The following is a 19,965-nucleotide window of genomic DNA, read 5'->3' on the forward strand; positions in this document are numbered from 1 at the left end:
ATCAAGCTTTGGCAAGGGTGGTGTTGAGTCAGGTCGCCCTTTACTGATATGTTCTATGTAGTATGCAGGTCGGGCGACCACTCGTTGCCGCGCTTACTCTGCACGTAGCCGCCCGAATGTTGGATTGTGGGGGACCAAAGTCAACCTTGTACGCGGGGAGCTTTCCGTCGACGACACTACTCTGGCTGCATATGGCCAAAGGCTAGGCCCGGCTGGTAGGCTCTGGCTTGCCCGTCTTATTAATGCAAGAACAAAGCTTCAGGGGGCGACCCACAGAATTCTTCTCTCGACTTTTCCATGGGTCAGATACTAATCGAACATTCAAGCCAAATCCAAGGCAGACCACCCATATATTATCTGGCGGCAAGCCTCGACACTGACTTGGAGATTCATCAATTGATCCCTCCGCGAGAGGCCTGTGTGCAATTACAACTTGGCGACAAGGTCTACCGAATGGTTTGCAGTGGGCTACGACTGACCCATTGGGAAGGATGCTGAAGGGCGAGGCTGAGCATATGACCCAGACCTGGTCGTTGTTGCACCAGACTTGGTGTCGTCTTGCACGAGCTTCGTGGCTTGGACTGTTCTGCGATTCATCTCGGTACGTGCGCTCATCTGAGGGACACCTTGGCACCAAGCATGGCCGCCCATGTTGCGGTAGACAAGAGTAGTACGGGCTTCACTGCAGACAATTGCTGTCAATATCATGGACGGTAGGTCCTCCCGTGTGCCATCTCATCGACTTTTGATACAACATGTCTACAGTGTAGATCAAGAGGGGGAAATTGTCTCGACATGCTGATCCAATAAGGACATGGTGGTCCTTCCGTAGGGCCCACTGTGCCGTCTACGGGTGCTCTTCGTAGTGCTCTTCGTAAGGGTGGGCTCTGACCTCAGGCACGTCCTCGTCACGGGCTGCAAATTGCCGAGGATTGCAAGTGGGGTGTCCACTCTATCCGTACCTACTACCTCTCGGTGCGCCGGAGGTGCTGAGCCCATTTTGGATGCAGCTGCGATCTTGCTTGATTCTCACGGCTGAGAATGAGTGCGGCGGATGTGGGCAGATGTTAAGATCAGTGGTTGGATATACTCTGGTACGGAGTAGTCTACAGATTACCTAGGTACCTGCAGGTAGGTGGTCTTGGACTGCCGTGCACAAGGCTTGACAGCAACACCCATTGTGTAATTGTCAAGGGACCCCTGCCCTTAGTGGGGCCGTTGCGACCCGCAGGCCCATCCCGAGCGTGGCTGCATATGACTGTGGCCCAGGGGTCTAAGCTTCCCTGGCCTTCTCAAACAGATTCATGCGTCTGGAGACGACCTTCGACAACCACCCTCGACGTCGACACACCCAATAACCGCGGAAATCGAGCACGTTGAAGCATCGGGAATGCCTCTGGAGACGATATGGACTTCGTAGGTCACCAACACCGCCTGTCACCAACCCCTCAACCGGACCTGCGCTGACACGGGCTCGCCAGTGGTCGCGACTGATTGCGAATACCCCCCTAGCCGAGAGCTCGCGGAGAGAATCCGCAAAGGACCCCGTCAGGCGCCTGCGCCGCTTCGAGAAGGAATATAGCCGTCTTCTGGTGCGTGCAGCTGCACATCGTCGTCTCCCACACCAACTCCCACCTCTGACCTGCCCCCTCCGACACAGCAAACATGGCGTCACTCCTCAAACCTCGCCAACGACTATGAGGCTGCCGAGGAGGTCGAGGTCCGCCTGCAGGACCTCACCGACATCCTGAGCGACGAGACACGACGGCCCCTCCCTCACCCCTGCATCGCCTTCTCTGCCAACAAGCAGCTCTACATCCCAATCGCAAAGATAGCCACCACCTCGTACAACGAATGGATCATCAAGGAGGCAGTGCTGTTCTTTGCAACCCTGGTCGAGAGCGAGGAGGAGGCCTTTGTCGAGAGCGACGCATTCGCTGCCAGTCTGACGAACCTGCTTGTTAAGATCACAGGCGCCAACAGCATCCGCCTGGGCTCCGACACCGAGGCCCGAGTCGTCGAGCTGGCCTTCAACATCACCACCAAGATCCGCTTGGAGCCCAACATATTGTCATCATGGTTCAAACTTCACCGCGACAGGCAGCAGGACGACAGGAGCCAGGACACCCGAGATAAATTCGAAGGAAAGGCTCAGAAACAGGACTTTCCCCTGTTTTACCTGCTGGTCGATTATATCCACCATGAGGGCAAGGTTGGCGACTTTGCGAGGACCGGCCTGCTCTACATCATCGAGGCTGCCTCCAACTCGGTCGAGCTCGAGCAATGGATCGTCGAGAGTGACCTGTCAACTCTCATGGCCACCGGGCTGGGGGCGCTTTACAGCCAACTGAGTGGAAAGCTGGTCATAGACTACCCATCTCACGACCTGCCCCCTATTCTCGCACTATCCGACTACCAGCCCCCTGTTGCTACCCAGGAGGTCATGCCGTCCACAGACCCGGGCTTCCAAGCAAACCTGGAGACATTCCTATCACATCTGGTATTCTGGCAGGACGTACTGAACCACTGCAAATCTATCGACGTCAAGTCGACACTGTTGGAACACTTCCAGATCATCTTTCTACAACAGTTGCTGTACGTCACACTCTAACTAGAGACCACACGATGCCATGCTGATGCTCTACAGATACCCGTCACTTCTTGAATCATCTGACCTCGACGGAGGCTCCTCAGTTGCGGTTTTGACCTATTTGCGCCAGATACTCGAGGCACTGGATCACCCTGACATGATCAACCTCATCCTCCACTACCTTCTTGGTTTGCCGGATATTGACCCGGCCTCGCCAGAAGACACTTCAAATTCCGTCAGTAAGGCTAGGAAAAGAAAGTCGATGGATTTGGCGAGCATGATGGCCGCCAAAGCTGATGACACCCTTGACCCTCTTTTGTACACCCTCGTCGACCTAATCCTCGCCTGTATGCGATCACCTAGTCACCAGACCATACATGTCACACTTCAACTCGTATCGGCAATCCTCAAGAGGCACCACCGGTACGCTGTGGTGACGCTGATACGAACTGAGAATCTATATGGAGATGTGCCACACCGCACTGTGGGGGCCCAGCAGCAAGAGCTCGAGTTCCTCATGTCCCTGGCCGGCACGATTGGAGGCCAGGACAACTTTGACGAGGTTTATGAGAATATTCTGAAGGATACCACATCGCGACTAGAGAGCCACCCTTGTTCTTTGAAGCTCACTGTGCCCAAGATTAACGTCAACAACCACAAGTTCCCAACCGTCGCAGACTCGCTACCAGGTGCTCCTCGGGATGTTCGGTCACACACTATACGATCTGACGACCCATTGTTGACCAGTCTCCTTGATCACCTGGAGCTGTTCTTCCTCAACCCGGTCGAGACAAATCTAGGTATCACGGAAACACTATTTGATCTCGCAATCTGCGGCTTCATGAATCTCGAAGGCTGGCTTGTGCGACACCCAGACAGCTACATTTACGACTCGGATGATGCATATCACCCCTTGTCACCGAAAGAAGAATCCGACGAGGGTCTGGATCCTGACCTTGAAAAGCTGCTTGATGAGGATCCTGAAGCACTCGATAAAATCAACAAGTGCCGTCGCAGGCCAATATGGTCCCCATCCGATCTACCACGACTGCTGAAGATACTGCAGTTGCTCTCCGAAGAGGTTGCCACATACCGCGAGACAATTCCTCGCTTCCATGATCTCCTCCAGCAACGACGAGAATCTTTCCAGATCGCTGATTCTGCGTCTACTCCCATGCCCAGGCGAGTTCAACCACCGTCCAGCACACCAGGTTCAGGCACACCGGCCTGGGCCCCGTCGAGTATGAACACCTCAAGGAGCGGCTCCCCCCAACGGGTGGGTGGTTTCGAAGGCTTCGCGCGGCGTATATTGAAGGATCTTGATGACCTTGGAACACCCAGCCGTTCCACCAGCCCACGCGGCCCGCATCTTGCCGTACCAGGCGGGCCGCCCCTGGCAGCTGGGTTTGGGATAGGCACCCCTTCTTCCGTCAGCAAAGGCCCACCTGTCCCCCCCAAGGACTCTTACAAGTTCGAGACGCCGATCAAAGGCGGAGGCGGGCTCCATCGTCCGTACTCCCCAGTCGGGAGTGACCAGGATCCTGTCAAGGCGAGCCAGGCCGCTGCTTTCCAGGCCGTGGACCAGCAGATTCTTGCGAGGAAGGTCGGCCTCCCTGACAAGTCGAAGGTGAACAGTTCGCCGCTCAAGCTAGGCGGTAAGATCGAGGACGAGACACCCCCGACGCCACCAGCCAAGGATGACGCACCAAGTGCTGCTGTGGATGCACAGAATGAGAGCGCGCTGGTGGCAGATGGCGACAAGAACGAGACGCACACGCCCCCCGAGGAGAAGAAGGTGTCTGTTTCTCATGTTCTCACCAACATTATCATCCTGCAGTCCTTCCTGTTCGAGCTGGCGGCGCTGGTGCAGGTGAGAGCCGGCATTTTCGATGATGAGGTGAAGTTCATATAGAAGGAGAGGGCCTGGGGGATGGTCTGCGGCCAACCCATCTTCCCAGCATTTTCGTTGTTTTTCCATATGATCATATAGAGGACGTGCTATCTTACGAGCTATCCATTTCTGAAAATACCCTCGCTTCATTTCCTGTTCGCCTAATCATACACTGCATTGCTTGATTTTATCTAGACAAACAGGTGCTGCGCCCCAAGTGCCTCTTCCCCCCCTGACCTCGACTCCCGGGCGACCAATCCTTGAGAAATTGTTGTCTCGGTGTTGGTATTATTTTGCATGCTGGTTGTTGGTGTTGACAGGTTCCGGCGTTATAATGGCTGGCCCCTTTTGCCGGTTCCTGCTTAAAGTGTAAGTAGAGATGGAACAAGGTTTGTGGTCGATGTTCCCTCTCATGATGGCAGACCACCATCTTAATTTTCCCGAAATATTGTATCAATTGTGACTTCAAAACGATGAGATGCTCAAAGTGGTTGATTTGGTGCCGCATCTTGTAACATTGATCATAACGCTACCTAGGTGGGTCTTTCAGTGTTTATCACAGCATAAACGGACTTCGCACACCTTCTGATACGTAGGCAGCATCCTCCACTACTGAACTCCCTCAGGATATGTACTACTTAGGCAGCCGCTGCAGCCATTAAAAGGACAGAGGGATCCTACAAAGCAACCTTGGAGCTTAGCTAGGCGAAACAGCCATCCTGAGAACAGCTCTGGTTGTTGCATAAACTCTGTACCGTTTCAAATCACTTGGGGATTCAAACATTTAATATCCTCAATCCTCATCAATCTAGGAAAATAAGGAATGAGTTCATATAACTGCTTAGTAACTCTCTTCGCTCGTTCTGTCTAAATGTATCTCGTCCTTGTATGCTTGGTGCCTTGTTTGACGGATATGGGATTTTGCCATCTGTGTTCGTGTAGGCTGTGCCTGTGGCCGACCTCGCGATTTAGCATGCCTCGCGCTTGAAGTGTCACCTTGATTACTCTGATTGGCAACGACAAGCTGATTTGTATCATCACGGAGCAGTACCAGGTAATAAGATGGGCTTGGTTGTATCATAACCATTGTCGGTTGTCCGAGCCGAGCATCCTGCGCGGAGCTGGGATGGGAGATATCGCTTTCTTCTGATAGAGAAGGCGGGGTTGGTGCCGAGGGAAACTCATCAGCTGGAGTGAAAGGAGTTGTGTCGATGTGACGAGGCTCATGGTGGGGCTGGTTGTCTTCAGGCCTTGTGCTGTAGTTCCTCTCCTGGACCAAATCGATCGTGCTATCCGCGAGGGGTTGAGAGACATGAAGGGCTGGTCTAGGCGCTTTGATGACTCCGTCACCATCCTTGCCCGCCCTGAGCCGCCCTGAGCCGCCTGTCGATGCGGTTTGAAAGCTCTGTTCTGAGTCTGAAGCCGAATGGTCGACACCGTGGGACTCATTGCCATTGATTTCCAGATGATTCGACAGAAGATTCTCTTGGTTATCATGGAGCATCTGATCTGCTACTGGAACTGACACAGGCGCGCTGTCACGCTGTTCCCGCCCATGCTTGTCATTCACCCCGGCATGGCCGTCCGTATGTGTCGAGGCGTATGGTAGAAAAGAGTCTCCGTCAACATGGGGAGGCATAACGCGCTCACGCGTTTGTGTAAATGACAGCAGACTTTGTGTCTTGATCTCTTGATGGTGTATGCCGTTTTGAAGACCATTAGGCAAATGGCTTGCGTCCGCGCGGCGGTGCTTTCTGACTTTGCCAATGGGTCCGATGTTCCTCGACGTCGTCTGTATCTTCGAGGATGACTCGGTGCGCTGATTGTACTCATATCAGACTCGTCATCTGATGGTCTGTACGCTTTTCGAAAACGAGGCCGCCTTCTCCGAAGTTGTATAGGAGGCACGACGGCCTGTGGGATCATGGCAATCGTCGGCATCATTGCTGTAAGCCCAAACGTCGGAGGTGTCTGGAACACATCCCGTGCGTCGCAAAGAGCATCGAACACGGCGTCGTATAATTTCTTCTTGGAGAGGGGAGAGACTGTATCATGAAGCTGTTTTCCGGGCTCCTTCTGCGCAGATGCCTTGAAACCCGGAATCATGGATCGACTGGAAGGGTTTAAGGATGATATGTGTCGATTCTGGCCATTGTTCAGCGCAGAATCTTCTGATATAGCGGCAATTTCGGGGGTGACTGGCGATGATGGTTGGACTAAGAATTGACGAATATGGGGATGTAGGGTCCGGTGATCGGAAGATGAACTTGTTTCCTGGGTCATCGACGTGGATGCTGATAGATCATTGTTAGAGAAAGCAATTGACATGCCTCTCACCTCAGCGTGGGATTCCATGGAGTTCTAGAGCATCTGCCTGTTACTGAGAGGATCCTTGTAAGCATCCAACGTCGTCTCGGCCGACGTCCTGCTTCTGGAGAAACAAACGAAGAAAAGCAAAGCTACCCACTCGTCTTGCAGCTGATGAACGAGTGCAACACCAAAGCGACCCAGATGGAGAACATTTACCAAGCGGTCATACCGGGAGATGCCGAAAGCCGCGAGACGCGTTACCACGAAAGCATCTCAGGCTGTGTGGACAAGACCGTCGAGTTGCTTATGAGAGATATCTTGGTATCTATGCTACAAATTGCAGAGTCTCCTCTCCAGCTTATTAACGAGAAGGAGAAATGTGATTTGGAAGAGGCCCTGGAGGATGTGAAGAAGCTTCCGGCTTCTCTGGTGGAGCGACCAAAGACGGGAAACATTTACACCATCACGAACTCCAGCTCAGGGCTCCAACCAGTCCACGCAGGCTACGGCTCTCAACACATTCTCGGCCACAACATGGGTGGTCACTTCCATGGAGAAACTCATATACACTCTGGCAGGCACTAAGGGGCGGGTTGAGCCTATGATCATCATAGCGGAGTATAAGAAAGCCAACACAGGAGCGAGTATCATTTCGTGACAGTTTCTTGCTGTCGATCGGTGTAGTGTTTTTTCTTCCTTCCTTGCATCCTTTCTTTTTTTCTTTTTTTTCTTCAAAAAGAACTAGTCCCGGTTATCCCAGCGCTTATCATGGTATGAAGGAACCGCATATGCCTTTGGATGTACCAGTGGGTTTCGGTTCTGCTTGGGCACTGCTGGCGTAGTGGGTACCAAAACCCTCGCATAGCCAGTAGCCATTTTCCTACATAAATAACTGTTTTTAACTTGAGTCCCACTGTATGAAGGCACCATTTATGTCCTCGGACGTATACGGAATAGAAGCGAAACCACTTAACTTGAGTTTCTCTCTTAAATAATAATTACTCGATACATATCCCCAAACATCTCCGCACTAGGAGTTACTAGCTTCCCCTATAAGGGCCCCCTCTTCCACCACAATCCCTACATATTATAAATCGTAACGGCCAACCAGGATAGGTCCGGTGACTACAAACCTAGGTAGGTTTAAGGGTATGAGGCTCGGCTAAATCCTGAGAGTATTTCTAGCGATCCTTGATTGTTTCGGCGTCTCAATGACTTCAAGATTCTTCCAGCAAACGGTATCTAGACTTTTCTGTCCTACGCCGTCTGAGTATTAAATGAGATTACTTGAAACATGAGTCCCAAACCAAAGCATCGTTTGCACACTCGTCGTACATATGGTTTGAAATCCAAGGCAAGCAATGTGTCCTCGTCTCCCGCACGTTTGCACTGACTGGAGGTTATTCTAACGAGTTTTGGACCTTGTTTGCGATTTGGGCATTGTGTGCACATGAGTGATGTCTTGTTTGACAACAGGACCGTTTCAAACTCCAATGTCACTCCTGAGAGCTAGCCCAGGAAGAATCTATGCCCATGCTGGGTGACCCCTTTGCCATTTTACACTCAATTCCCTAACGCATTGATGATAAACCTGCAGATTATTCGACCATTCTGACCAACACAAAAGGGATACACATTCTGGGACAACCCAAAGACCAGTCTTGACGAAACAAGGAGCCCTACCATACTCAGAGAACTTGCTCTAAGAACTTGTTGTGATTATAAGTTACCTAGGTAGCTCACAGACCGTTCGGGAAACCAGGAACACGTTGCATTATTGCAGTTCGAATCAGCTAGTTGACAGCTCGTTAAGAACGCAGAACACATGGAGGACGGTACAGCCACGCTCATCGCAGTCCTTGCCCCCTGTCTCCTGGTTACCGTCGTAATGGTCGCCATCTTATACCACGCTTTCTTGAGACATTGGGCGAATAGATTCCGCTTTCAGGGGCGTAGGCCCGGGGGTGTTCCATCGGAGCAGCAGCAGCAGCGACGAGCACAAGACGGCACGAACCAGGTCGACGAAAACGTGGACGTCGAGGCGCTCCGGGGTCAGGGCGATCCTAGTCTGGTATTCTCACATCCGAGAACTGCGAGGTCATAGGTTCAGGGGAGATCTGTTGGAGGATTGATGAGCATGCTTGGTTGTACCGCGACGAATAGGTGCCAGGCTTTCTCCTGGTGCACATCAAAACATCAGGGAACTCGACCAAATGACAGGGACGCATGGCCAGGGTGCCTGGCTCCAAGATATGTGAATATCAGTCTGGGTCTTTTCCACTCTAGCTTTCCCCAGCTATAATAATGAGTACCTGACCTCGAGCCTATACTGATCGACATTTTCTGTTCTAAAAAGAAAAGACACTCTGTGTCTTTGAGCGTTTACCACTGTGTGAAGGACCGGACGCCTTTGGGGTGTATACAGATTAAGAACGAACCCATCTAATACACCAACGTTCTACTGCGGCCAGAAGTAGTAGCCAGAACTAGTACCGAAGCAAAAGGGTTACTTGGTTCAGAAACGACAAACAAGCCATATCACTCACTACGTCGATATTGAATCTTAACATGCCACGAACACCATGACACTATTGACACCTCAAAAAGAATGAAATTGAGCTGACTGAGCATCAAAGACGCCGACACCATCGCTTGGCCCGATCAAGAACACCGATTTTCCCTTCCCATTTCCTGATCCAAAGTGTACAGAAGTTGTAGAAAAACCACATGAAGCAAAACAATTATCTGATACACGCAGAAGACCTTCGTTGAGGCATCTCGATATTTTTTTTTTCTTTTTTTAGATAGGCAACTTTCCCCCTATTCTGACTTTCTAATTCAAAAAAAGGTTCTAAGAAGCAACACGTCTTGGGAGAAACGAAGGTGGGTAAGCTTGGCCAGTCCCTGCTCCTCTCTTCCTGCAAACTCTGTTCTGACTCCTACCCTTCTCTTGTGCTGTCCGTCGTAGAAATTGTCGAGCCTTCGTCCCGCGTAGAGCAATGGATATCTGTATTCAAACGCCATGGCCCTTTGCGGAAGCGATCCAGGGGGGGAGGTCGGATTCGATGCCTCGATGGCCTCCGTTCCACCATACGACAGATGAGGACTCATCTCCTCACAAATGTCATACAATCTTGCCCTCCTTCTCTTCCCTGAACTTGATGCCGCCCTCGACAGCGATGCCTGCCTTCACCCACGGCATCTCGGCCACTTTCTCGAGCGACCATCGGCTCCGGGATCGTTGTAGTAGGCCCTCTGTGACCTCCATCGCTCCCAGCAGTCCTTCCTTATCAAACGCCTGAATATCGCCCTCGTGGTCACCGTCAGGCCCGGCATACCTGATCCATTGCCACTCCACACGGGCGATCCGGTGACTTGTACGACTGCGCATGCGAAGCGCGTCACTCATTCCTGGAGGTGGGTCGAAAGGTAATCTGCTCTCGAGCAGGGCGTAGAGAAGCACGCCCAGTGACCAGGCATCAGTCGCGTGACCGTTGTATTGTAGGCCCATTATGACCTCGGGGGCGGCATAGTCTTCGCTGCCGCAACGGGTTGTGAGCTTTTCGTCATCTGCAACTCTCCGTGACAAGCCGAGGTCGGTCAGAGTAATCACACTGTACGGGTAGTGCTGCCAGTCGACGGTCCGGTCCGAGAGCTCTTGCGGGGTGAGGTTGACAAGCACATTCTCGAGCTTGATGTCACGGTGCACGATGTGTCTCTCGTGCAGGTAACGGACCGCACCGACAAGCTCGGAGAAGATGCGTCGCAGGAGCGAGGGTACAAGTAGTGATCGGTGCCGTGTTGCTACGTCGAACAGATCGCCACCAATACAATAGCTGAGGACCAGGATCGCTCGGGTTGGCTCGATGCTGAATGCTTTCAGATCCACAAGGCACGGGTGATGTATGCTCTGCATGATCTCCAATTCACGCTTCAAGCTCATTTCGACTCGGTCTTCGGAGGCCCCTCCTTTCGGGCCGTGCTCACAGACTTTGACAGCAACAAGTGACTTTCGATCAAGACTTGAGGGTGGCTCAGGGGTCATAAGGCCGGTGTCTGCCCTGCTTTCCAGCTCGACTTCCTCCTCTGTTGGGGCCAATTGACTAGTCGCCAGTACAACTCGACTGAACGTGCCTTGGCCTAATGACTTGACAGCCCTCCATCTCCGGAGCTTGCCGTCTTTGCGCCCTTGGGCGTCGAAGTACTCGTATCGCGTACTTTCCTTGACAGGCGTCGCGGAGATATCTGCAGCTGTGACTGAGCATTCGCTCGGCGGCGGACTCGGGGGCTTTTCTATTGGCGTCAAACCTCGAACCTCTGAAAGATTGGCTTCCCGTCGCATGGGCGTGTTGTTTGGCTTGGCCACATGCGATCCGGAGACGGTCACCATGCGCTTTGGAATGTTTAGTGAGTCCGGGTGGTATTCGCTCACGCTCCTGTTGCGCGTGTGTATTTTGGCCTTGGCCGGGGCATCTTTCTCCGAGCTACTAGCCGAGTCCTCCCCCGAAATCTTCTCTGCGCCCGAAAGAGCCTTTCGCTGGGCCTGGTGTGCCATGGCGGCAGCTATTGATTCGCCATTTTTCGACACGAGCACTGATTCGGGCATTGTGGTAGGCGCCGGCTGGGCGAGTTCCCTCGAAGGTGGTCGGGCGTTGAGACGCTTCCAAGGTCCAGGTGAGTCGCCAGAGAGCAGTGGGGACGGCAGAGGTGTCAGATCGCCCATAGCGGTTATAACAGGGCTCGAGACTCTAGAGCTGGTGGCAGAGCCAAAGCCGCGGCCGAAGGCGGCAGACTTGAAGCTGGGAGTCCGCGATACTGGTTTGAGGCCGGGCGGAGACGACTTGCGAGGCAAGGGTACGAAGGTAGGCGGGTTCGACCGCTCCGGGCCGCGGTGGGTTGACGAGGCACCGTGGGAGACGTCAGTTCTGGGCACTGAATTTGAGTGGAGGTCTGTATGTATTCGAAGTGGGTTGGTGGAACCGGAGGAGGATGGATGGTCGGGCTGATGTTGAAAATCCGAGTCGACCGGTGGTGGGCCCGAGTCTCCGGAGGGCAGGTTCACAGTTGGAAAGGGAGGGAGGGATTTTGACGGATTTTCTGGTAGACTCGTCGGCGCGAGGTTTTGCACGGAGAAGGCAGAAGGGTCGTAGGGTTCTGAGGGGAAATGGATCGAGCCAATGTCAGAGTTCAGCATGGCATTGCGGCTGTTTCGAAGTTTAAATTCATGGGCGGCGGCGTCTGCTGGCGAATGCGAGGGGGTCAAGGAGCGGGAGTCGGTTCCAAAGGCAGATAGTTGAGGTTGAGAGGAGAAGGCATGGTTCTGGGCCTTTGGATCGACGTGAATTGAAGGTGCGGCTCCGGAGTCAGGGTGCAGGGGCTTGGGATCCCTCGATGACATGGCTCTGGGAGTGTGTCGAGTCGAGTCGAGTCGAGTCGGGACGGGACCGCGGGTTGAGAAGGGACGGTGACTGTGCGGGAGTGTGAGAGGAAGGGAAGCGGGCGCGGGCGCGGGCGCGCGGGCGAGGGGGTTTCCTGCGCAGAAAGAGGGTTATGTCAGAGATGGAGGTCCGTATCAGCCAGAGTGACACTGCACCGCCCTAGCGGCAAGCCAGTCACAGGTTGTGTGAGCGGGTGAGCCTGGCGCATGATTATGAGCGTGCATATTGGGCGCAGGCCCACGATTCAAGGGCCGCAGCCAAGCAGGGAGGACGCAACCCGAACAAGACGGAAGAGCTTACAGTGAGCCGACAGAAACGGGCGCGATGGCGCCGGTCCTAAGGGAGAGGATAAGGTAAAGGGCGGGCGGATAGGTACGATGACGACTGGCAGCAAGCCAAGTGAGCTTCTTTGGCTGCACGGACTCTGAGGCGACGGCGTGTACAGACTACCAGCGGCCTCGTGGATTTTTGGACTTCGGAAGTCGGTCGGGGCTGGGCAGCCTGGACGAGTAACAAGTGGGAACCGGTAGAGTGTCCCGAGAGGGTGGGCCGGCCGGACACGGCGGTGGTGGTGGTGGGAAGGCCCGAGTCCCTTGCACAGGGAGACAGACGGTAGTGGCGGTGGTGGTGGTGGGCTGGGCTGGTCTTGTCTGGTCAGCTTGTTGGCGTTGGTGTCGGTGTTGGTGTCGATGTGTTCATGTCAGGCACAGTGGGGAGGAGTGTGTGTGGAGTGTGAGGAGTGAATGAACCAAGTCTTGTTGAGTGAGTTGGGTGTTGGGCGACGAGGGTAAAGTGGAAGGGGAAAGGGAGGTACGGAGTACGGAGTACGTACAACTAGGGAGGACTAGGACGGACCTTGTGTGCAGCGGGACTCCCAAGGTAACGTTTTGCCAGGCTCCCAGGCTGCCAGGCTGCCTGACAGGGAATGGGCCCAAACGCTAAGGTGGACTACCGTTGTGCCCTGGTGCCTTCCTTCTGCATCTGTGGTTGCGGTTGCGGTTGCGCTTGCAGGAGGTAGCTTGCTGCAGGTGCAGGTGCAGGAGCGAGCAGGCGAGGTACGGAGATACCTGTGTCTACCTTAGGCATGTATAATACACCCATATACAGCAGGTAGATATATATAGCATGCACGTATCTGCGCCTAGCCAGTCGACTCTCATGCTGCAGCACAACGCGCTAGCCACTTGCCTTCCGCGTTGTTGGAATGTCTTGCATGAGGAGGCGCCTTGGCTGATTGGTCTCGAGCCCGGGCTATCATGGTTATCTCAAGCCTTGTGGGCAAAGCTGTGGCTCTGAATTGGGTATTGCCCTTGTCCCACAGACCAGCAGTGTGGGGGCTCGCTCTCGCCCGAGAGGGGGCCATTGACTTTCTGCCCTCCAGGCTCCCCTCTTGTTCGTCGCTGGTTTGGTTAAATCACTTCATTTCATATTCTGTACTCCACGGCAGCCCAGCCCACTGTCTGGGAAGCCCGAGACGAGACTTCATCCTGACTACACGGCAAGTTCCCGTCTCTCACGTGTCTCACCCTGCCTGTTCAATGCTAATCCGGGGGCAAACAGACTTCTCCTTGGTCTCACCAGCGACAGGCAGCCTCTCGACCAGAACCACATCTGGCAAACACGCCACAGGAGATTGGACCTAGTGCCCTGCCGGGCTGCCGCTTCCAGGCCCAGGTCCAGGTCCAGGTCTCGTCCAGCCAGGCAATCAGGCAGGCAGGCAGGAAGGCAGGCAGGCGTGGCCTGGGCCCCAGGGCCCTCGGTTGACAGCCGACCGAATGCACGCGTGACAGGCTGACGGAAATTTAATCTAAATTGTTCTCGTATACACTAACTGCTTAGTACTTGCTCCGTACGGAACCCATCCTACAGAGACGCTACAGGCTCTCTAGTCCTGTGGTCAGTGGTGGTCAGTGGTCACACATCCACAACACAGCCGTCTGGCCTCAGCTTCAGACGCCTGGGCCGTATTCTCGTGATGGGCCTCCTTCACACCCACCCTCACATTTCAAATGCACGCACGTCTCTTGCCCACCCGCCTTCCCGCGCTCCCACTCCAACCCGCATCTATCCACTCCTGCTCCTACATTCCTAACTGGGGCCCTCCTGCGTACGGTATCCATCCCACACCCGCAACCCGTCCAAGTCCAAGTCCAAATCCGAATGCTAATCCACAGATCCACATCCACATCAAACCCCCAAGTCCCATCCATGCCACTTGACACATGGCTTTCAAGGGTGACATGCCGCCGTTGTGGGGTCCCGGCAGACCGGGCTCCCTTCTAGAGTTATCCGTTCGCTTACCCGCCCAATTGCGAGGCCACTTTTCAAGCAATCAACTCTAAATGCTTCCCACCCTCCTCCCAGCGCCTTCTTTCCCGAACCGCCCTCTGGAAATTGCGCCAAAATTGCACCACTTCATGCTTCCCGCTCAGAACCATAATAGCACCACCACATGTGTGGGAACCTCTCCGGGGGTTTTGTCAGCCAGCCTGCCCTGGCGAAATGGCCATCATTTCACATGCCGGGCGCTTATTTGTCCCATCCAAGCATGAAATAAGCCAAAGTGCACAAGTGCCCAAATGCCCAAGTGCTCAAGCCCAGATGCTCCAATGCACACGGACCAGCCTCGCGGCACGCGGCGACGCGGCACGCCGGAACCACCAACGTTTCATTCGCAATAAAAGCGTGTTTCCCAATCCGCACATGTGTTCGTCCCAACATCCCTACCCCGAGGGACTATCCCCGTGGTTGATGGGTCGGTGGCTGCACGCGCCAACGAATGCTATATTACTGACGTCTAGAAAAAAAAGCCCGCATTTCGAAGGCTGCGTGCGAGTCAAATCTCCCGCCACGCCCATGTTGTCCGGCTCCGTGCGCTCATTGGCTGGGCTGCGGACCACCGATGGGGGCCGCTTTCAGAAACCTTTCTATTATTCACCTGGTCTTTGTCTTCACCTCCTTGATCCATTGATCGATCTCTAGGCAACTCACCGCAGGTTTATTTCTGTCTGACACGTCATCCCGCCTCTTGAATTCTTGGATGTGGCTTTGGAAGACCGTAGCCATGTCTGGTGAATGTCCATGGACTCCGAGTACCACCAAACCTCTTCATTCGCATCAGTATCGCCATCGTTTCGTGATTGTATCGTGTATTCTTGATTTGTATCATAATACTACATTGAGGATAGCCGTACGATTTGAGCTATATGAAAATATTTGCACAATTGCTGGTTGTGGCGGTAAAGTAGCTGGAAGGGTGCCATGTGTGTGGTCCCTTATTCTGTTGCTTAACTGTGTATGCCACGGAGGGGGGGTGTTCTTTTGGGCAACCCACTTACTTTTTCTGCCATATTTCAAATGTGTTTATTGGCGACTCAACTTGCATCTAGTCTCACCCTGGCGCCTTTCGGCCACATGATCTGTAACGGACTGGCTAGGCTGTCCTTAATATAGTGACGTATGCTATCACCTTCTAGGTGGCTCCTTACATCTTGGGGAAAATTTACAATGAAAAGGTCCTATACGGAATCACTTCCTCTGGAACAAGGGAAGAGGCAAAGTTACAAATTTAGCCAGCGGAGATCTGTAATGGCGTCTTTCTGTTTTATTTTGAGCGTACATGTGCAGTCATAGTTTTTCGAATTCTGCAATGAGAAGTTAGGTCAGGGTGTGGCGTGTATTATCCTTGAGAAGACTTCAGGACCTCGGGAAGCTGCTACTCTCATGCGAAGTTGAAATGCCATCGATAATATTGGCCTGTTCAGTCGAATGTTTTAGAATGTGCATTAGAAGCACCCAGTAACATCTTTACATCCATACACGGTCCATGATCTCGCCCATGCAGCATTGCGTCTTGGTGAGCATGGCCAAGGAGTGTACCAACACTCGAACAAGGTCTATTCATATCCCATGATCGTTGCAGAACTATTTGACATGGTAAAGAAAGACGAAATAGCTCTATCTCAATATATATGTTGACTAACCTTGTGCTGCGCCTGCACATTGGCTCCAGCGCCGAAAGCTCCTCGGAAATGCGGCTGGCTCTACTAGGTTCCGTGTGACAGCCAGTAAGGACACTCTTGCAGCAACGGGTGGCTTGCTCTACTTGAGTGTGGAAAGAGTCCTATATCCTGCATCTTGAGACCCCAAGAGAGCTGGCGCATATTGGCATTGTATTTGTTTAAACGCTAAGTCTTGGGCGTTTACTACTGCATGAAGCCGCTATGTATGTCCTCGGACTATGCGGAATAGAAACAAAGCCAGGTATAAGACGCCACATACATTTCATATGTATGGGGACTAGAAACGAAACCACAACCACCCAGCGCTGGCGCACTGAGACGAAGCCTCAGTGCAGTTGTTTCGAATAAGCGCGCCATGGCGATGTATAGGCCCGAGAATATATGCATTTATTCTCTACAGTGCTTTAATGAGGTTTAATAACTTCATCACACATGAGTGTTTAGCATGAGAAGGAAGCTTTGTGGTCCTTGGCTTGTCTTTTCTGGCATACGGGCCCCCCGCGACAACACACCTGCCACCCCCAATACCGGCCATCTTTACTCCCAGTAGTAATTTCCAATTGAAACGCTGAGCCACTCAGGAACAAGAGATTTGTTTGATTTCGTGAATTATACCTAGAGAATTAATCTTTATTTGCACCAGGATCCACAGTGTGGCTGATAGAAAGGGCTTCCATCAGCGGCTCACAGTTACGGCCTCTGATGCCATTCAGGCGTGAGTTTAGCTCGTGACCCAGCGACGAGACTCGTTGAAACTTCCCATACTTGCCTTTAATGCTGTTGCATAAGAGGCCCAAATCACGACAAAGCTCACGCACGAGTCCATCTCTCAGTGGGGTGGCTGGCAGGAAGTCCAAGTGCGGCAAGTTGTCAAGTGATTGTCGACAGTCCGCAGCGAAGGTGAGAAGCTTGACAACCATTCCCCTAGCCGCCTCTTCATTTTCCAAGGCAATTTTGTAGAATGCGGTGGCGCTGTGCTTGGACAAGTGCATGGGGCTCAACGCTGAGAAATCCTTTGCCGGTGCGACCTCATTTTCCTCGGCGTCCTCCAGTAACGTGATGCCAGATACGTTCACCTCGTAATCTGTTTCTGACTCGTCGGTGGCCAGCTGTATACCGCATCTCTGTACCAATCGATGCAATGAGAGATGTTCAGGCATTTCCCCGTCGCAGTATGTGCCGATGAAGTCAGCAGTGCCGTTCTTGATCAACGTGACGGAGATGCCCCCATGATATCTAAGGCTTTCAATATCTGACCTTGAGCCCTCTCCGATTTGGCCACCAATTGCGACTTTGACTGACAAAGGCATATAAGGAGGCTCCTCGGCCAAGACAACCTTGTCCTCACCGTCCTCGTCTTTTGCCCAGACCAACACCACAGGAGTCAGCTCGAACGGCGCTGGGTTGAAGTGCTTGTTGAGACAAGTCATAATGTGTGAGACTGGGGCCCAACGGTCATTGAAGAACGATACCGTCCGCGCGTCCACAAGATTCGCATGAACCAAGTTTGGGTGGCTTTCGAGCATTTTCCGTGGCAAGGGGGTGATATCGACCACGACAGTCTGAATATCTCCCCGAGGGAGATTTGAGCATCGCTCTTCCCACTTCCTCATGATCCTACGAAGTGTTCCCACATGGCGCCATTCAATATTTCCAGGTTCACGGGGATACGCGAGCGTGATCTCGGCGAAGATCAACAGGCGAACTTTCCGGACTCTGTTGTTCAGGCCCAAAGCCTCGATGGCGCGGCTCAAACGAGACACATGGTCGATGTAGCCACTGCGTGGTACAAGACAGTCGAATGACCATGTACTCATGAGATAGATGGTATCAGCGCGCAGTACTTTGCAGGTGGCCAGCAGTTGCTTGACTGGATCAGGCCATCCCGTGTGACTCAGCTGGATTTCGTCGGGCATGCTGCCGGGAATCAGGCGGATGATGTGCTGCCGGAGCTCGGGAGGTAGATCGGTAAGTAGAGACATGATGATACTGAAGATGAGCTAGAGCTTGATGGATGATGGAATGCCTTTTCCAGCGATACTGAGTGTAAAAGGAGGGGACTGACTGGCTAGGGCAGCTCAAGTTAGGAGCTGAGCAGGCGTCTGCCTGGTTATAAGGCGCCAGTCCTTGGAGCCGCATGATCCCGCCCAACACGCCCTTGGGGGCTTCTGATTCGTCAATCCAAGAGTCGGAGCCAACAGCAGATTTTGAGACTCGGTCGGGGGCAGCTTTGGCCCAAAGCTTCGACAGCACAGTATTAATATCAGCGAGATGATGTCCCGTTGACAACCCTGGGAACACTTCGGTTGCAGCTATTTGTAACCTCTTGTCAACTGGTCTCAGATACATGACTAGCGCCATACGTCTACGGGTCAATGCCACAAGAACCCGAGTGTGACCAAGCTCTTCAATGAAAACAATGACAGAACCCTGAAGTCACAACTACAGTGTTAACATGGATTGCTGCCTGGCTAGTCCTCTTTCAACCATTACCTCTATCCTGACGGACTCATAGTCTGCTAGCACAACTTGTAAGGTTGCTCATACAACCACCAAGAAGTACTTTTTAATCTCTGAGAATCGATTTGTAACATTTCCAAGCTGGATACAGCCCAAATGTGGGGACCTTTTATCTTTGGAACAGTACAGGAGTGTGGCACAGGTGTGGGAGGCTGAAAATGGCAACGCATGCGGTGCAGAAAGGAGGCTCAGACCCGAAACACTCAGAGATGTGCATTGCCCTCTTAGAATCAAATTTCCTCCCTTTGACTACTAGCTAGCTATGGCTGAACTTTTCAGCGTTTACCACTGTATGAAGGCGCCACATACGTTTTATATGTATGGGGATTGAAAACGAAGCCACTACTACTGTATGAAGGTGCCACGAACCTAGGAGCGACTTCCAAGTGATGTGTGGTTTCGCTTCTATTCCGTATACGTCCGAGGACATACATGGCGCCTTCATACGGTGCGGAGAGTATATATAACCGTCCCAGCATCCTCGAAGCCTGCCACGCCGTCGTCATCTCGGAGCACCGTAATCAGTTCAAGCCCATGCTGTGGGAGCAGGAGACCAATATTCAATCAGGATTTCAGGTCTGGTATCCGGGCTAGCACACCTCTATTGGCGATGGAACCAAGATGCAAGAATATATTATATCACTCTTGTGTCGATGCTAATTCAAATGGATCGACCTCCATCATTTCACTGACAAAAGGGGCTCAGAAAACTTATTCTAGTGGATGCAAACATTGCCGCGACCCGACCAGACAAAGAAAGACCTTCTTGATACTAGACTCAAGAAAGGGAAAATGCCCCGGACAACTCTAGGCCTAGGTGAAGATATCCGTTCAAAACTTAGTTCGGCCGTAATTAACATAGTGTGTGGTTTCACTTCTATTCTATATATATCTAAGGATATATATAGCACCTTTATATAGTAATAAGTACTTAAGATTTAATATTTAAAAAGAATATAATAATAATAATAATAGTTATAATATAATAAGTATTTATAGTTTTCACTTTATAATAAATAAATAAAATTAAAAAGTTTAACTTTAATAAAAATATTAATTAAAATTATAAATATAAGTAGTTTATAAATTAATTACTATAAAGAACTTATATAATAAGATGAAATCTAAAGATAGTTATTATATAAATGAATTATATAGAAGGAATCCTAGCTAAAATATTATCCCTCTAAATAT

General features: G+C 52.2%; 3 protein-coding genes across 3 annotated transcripts; 1 reads left to right on the plus strand and 2 right to left on the minus strand.

Annotated features, from left to right (window-relative positions):
• Positions 1-1,305: 1,305 nt before the first annotated feature.
• Positions 1,306-4,749, plus strand: KVR01_006499 (uncharacterized protein). The gene is made up of 4 exons (XM_044787347.1): positions 1,306-1,416; positions 1,482-1,592; positions 1,661-2,595; positions 2,648-4,749. Exons 1-4 carry the CDS (start codon positions 1,408-1,410, stop codon positions 4,500-4,502), a joined length of 2,910 nt encoding a protein of 969 aa, XP_044643930.1. The 5' UTR covers positions 1,306-1,407; the 3' UTR covers positions 4,503-4,749.
• Positions 4,750-9,384: 4,635 nt separating this feature from the next.
• KVR01_006510 (serine/threonine protein kinase PRR1) lies at positions 9,385-13,027 on the minus strand. The gene is made up of 2 exons (XM_044790785.1): positions 12,530-13,027; positions 9,385-12,323 (listed from the first exon to the last, which is right to left on the minus strand). The coding sequence occupies exon 2, from the start codon at positions 12,187-12,189 to the stop codon at positions 9,916-9,918; it is 2,274 nt and encodes a 757-aa protein (XP_044643941.1). The 5' UTR covers positions 12,190-12,323; positions 12,530-13,027; the 3' UTR covers positions 9,385-9,915.
• A 3,847-nt stretch (positions 13,028-16,874) lies between these two features.
• Positions 16,875-18,349, minus strand: KVR01_007000 (uncharacterized protein; the record flags this gene model as incomplete). Its single annotated transcript, XM_044788320.1, has 1 exon — positions 16,875-18,349. Exon 1 carries the CDS (start codon positions 18,231-18,233, stop codon positions 16,875-16,877), a length of 1,359 nt encoding a protein of 452 aa, XP_044644431.1. The 5' UTR covers positions 18,234-18,349.
• Between the last annotated feature and the right edge of the window lie 1,616 nt (positions 18,350-19,965).

Source organism: Diaporthe batatas (genome assembly GCF_019321695.1).
Source record: "Diaporthe batatas strain CRI 302-4 chromosome Unknown Contig00007, whole genome shotgun sequence".
Lineage (NCBI taxonomy): Eukaryota > Fungi > Ascomycota > Sordariomycetes > Diaporthales > Diaporthaceae > Diaporthe > Diaporthe batatas.

What these genes read in the sequence shown, in the direction of transcription:
- KVR01_006499 (XM_044787347.1), top strand. An exon ending in AGGAATATAGCCGTCTTCTG is followed by an intron (nt 1,593 to 1,660) that starts GTGCGTGCAGCT and finishes CCTCCGACACAG; the next exon opens with CAAACATGGCGTCACTCCTC. An exon ending in ATCTTTCTACAACAGTTGCT is followed by an intron (nt 2,596 to 2,647) that starts GTACGTCACACT and finishes GATGCTCTACAG; the next exon opens with ATACCCGTCACTTCTTGAAT.
- KVR01_006510 (XM_044790785.1), bottom strand. Translation starts at nt 12,189, where the DNA reads ATGTCATCGAGGGATCCCAAGCCCCTGCACCCTGACTCCGGAGCCGCA.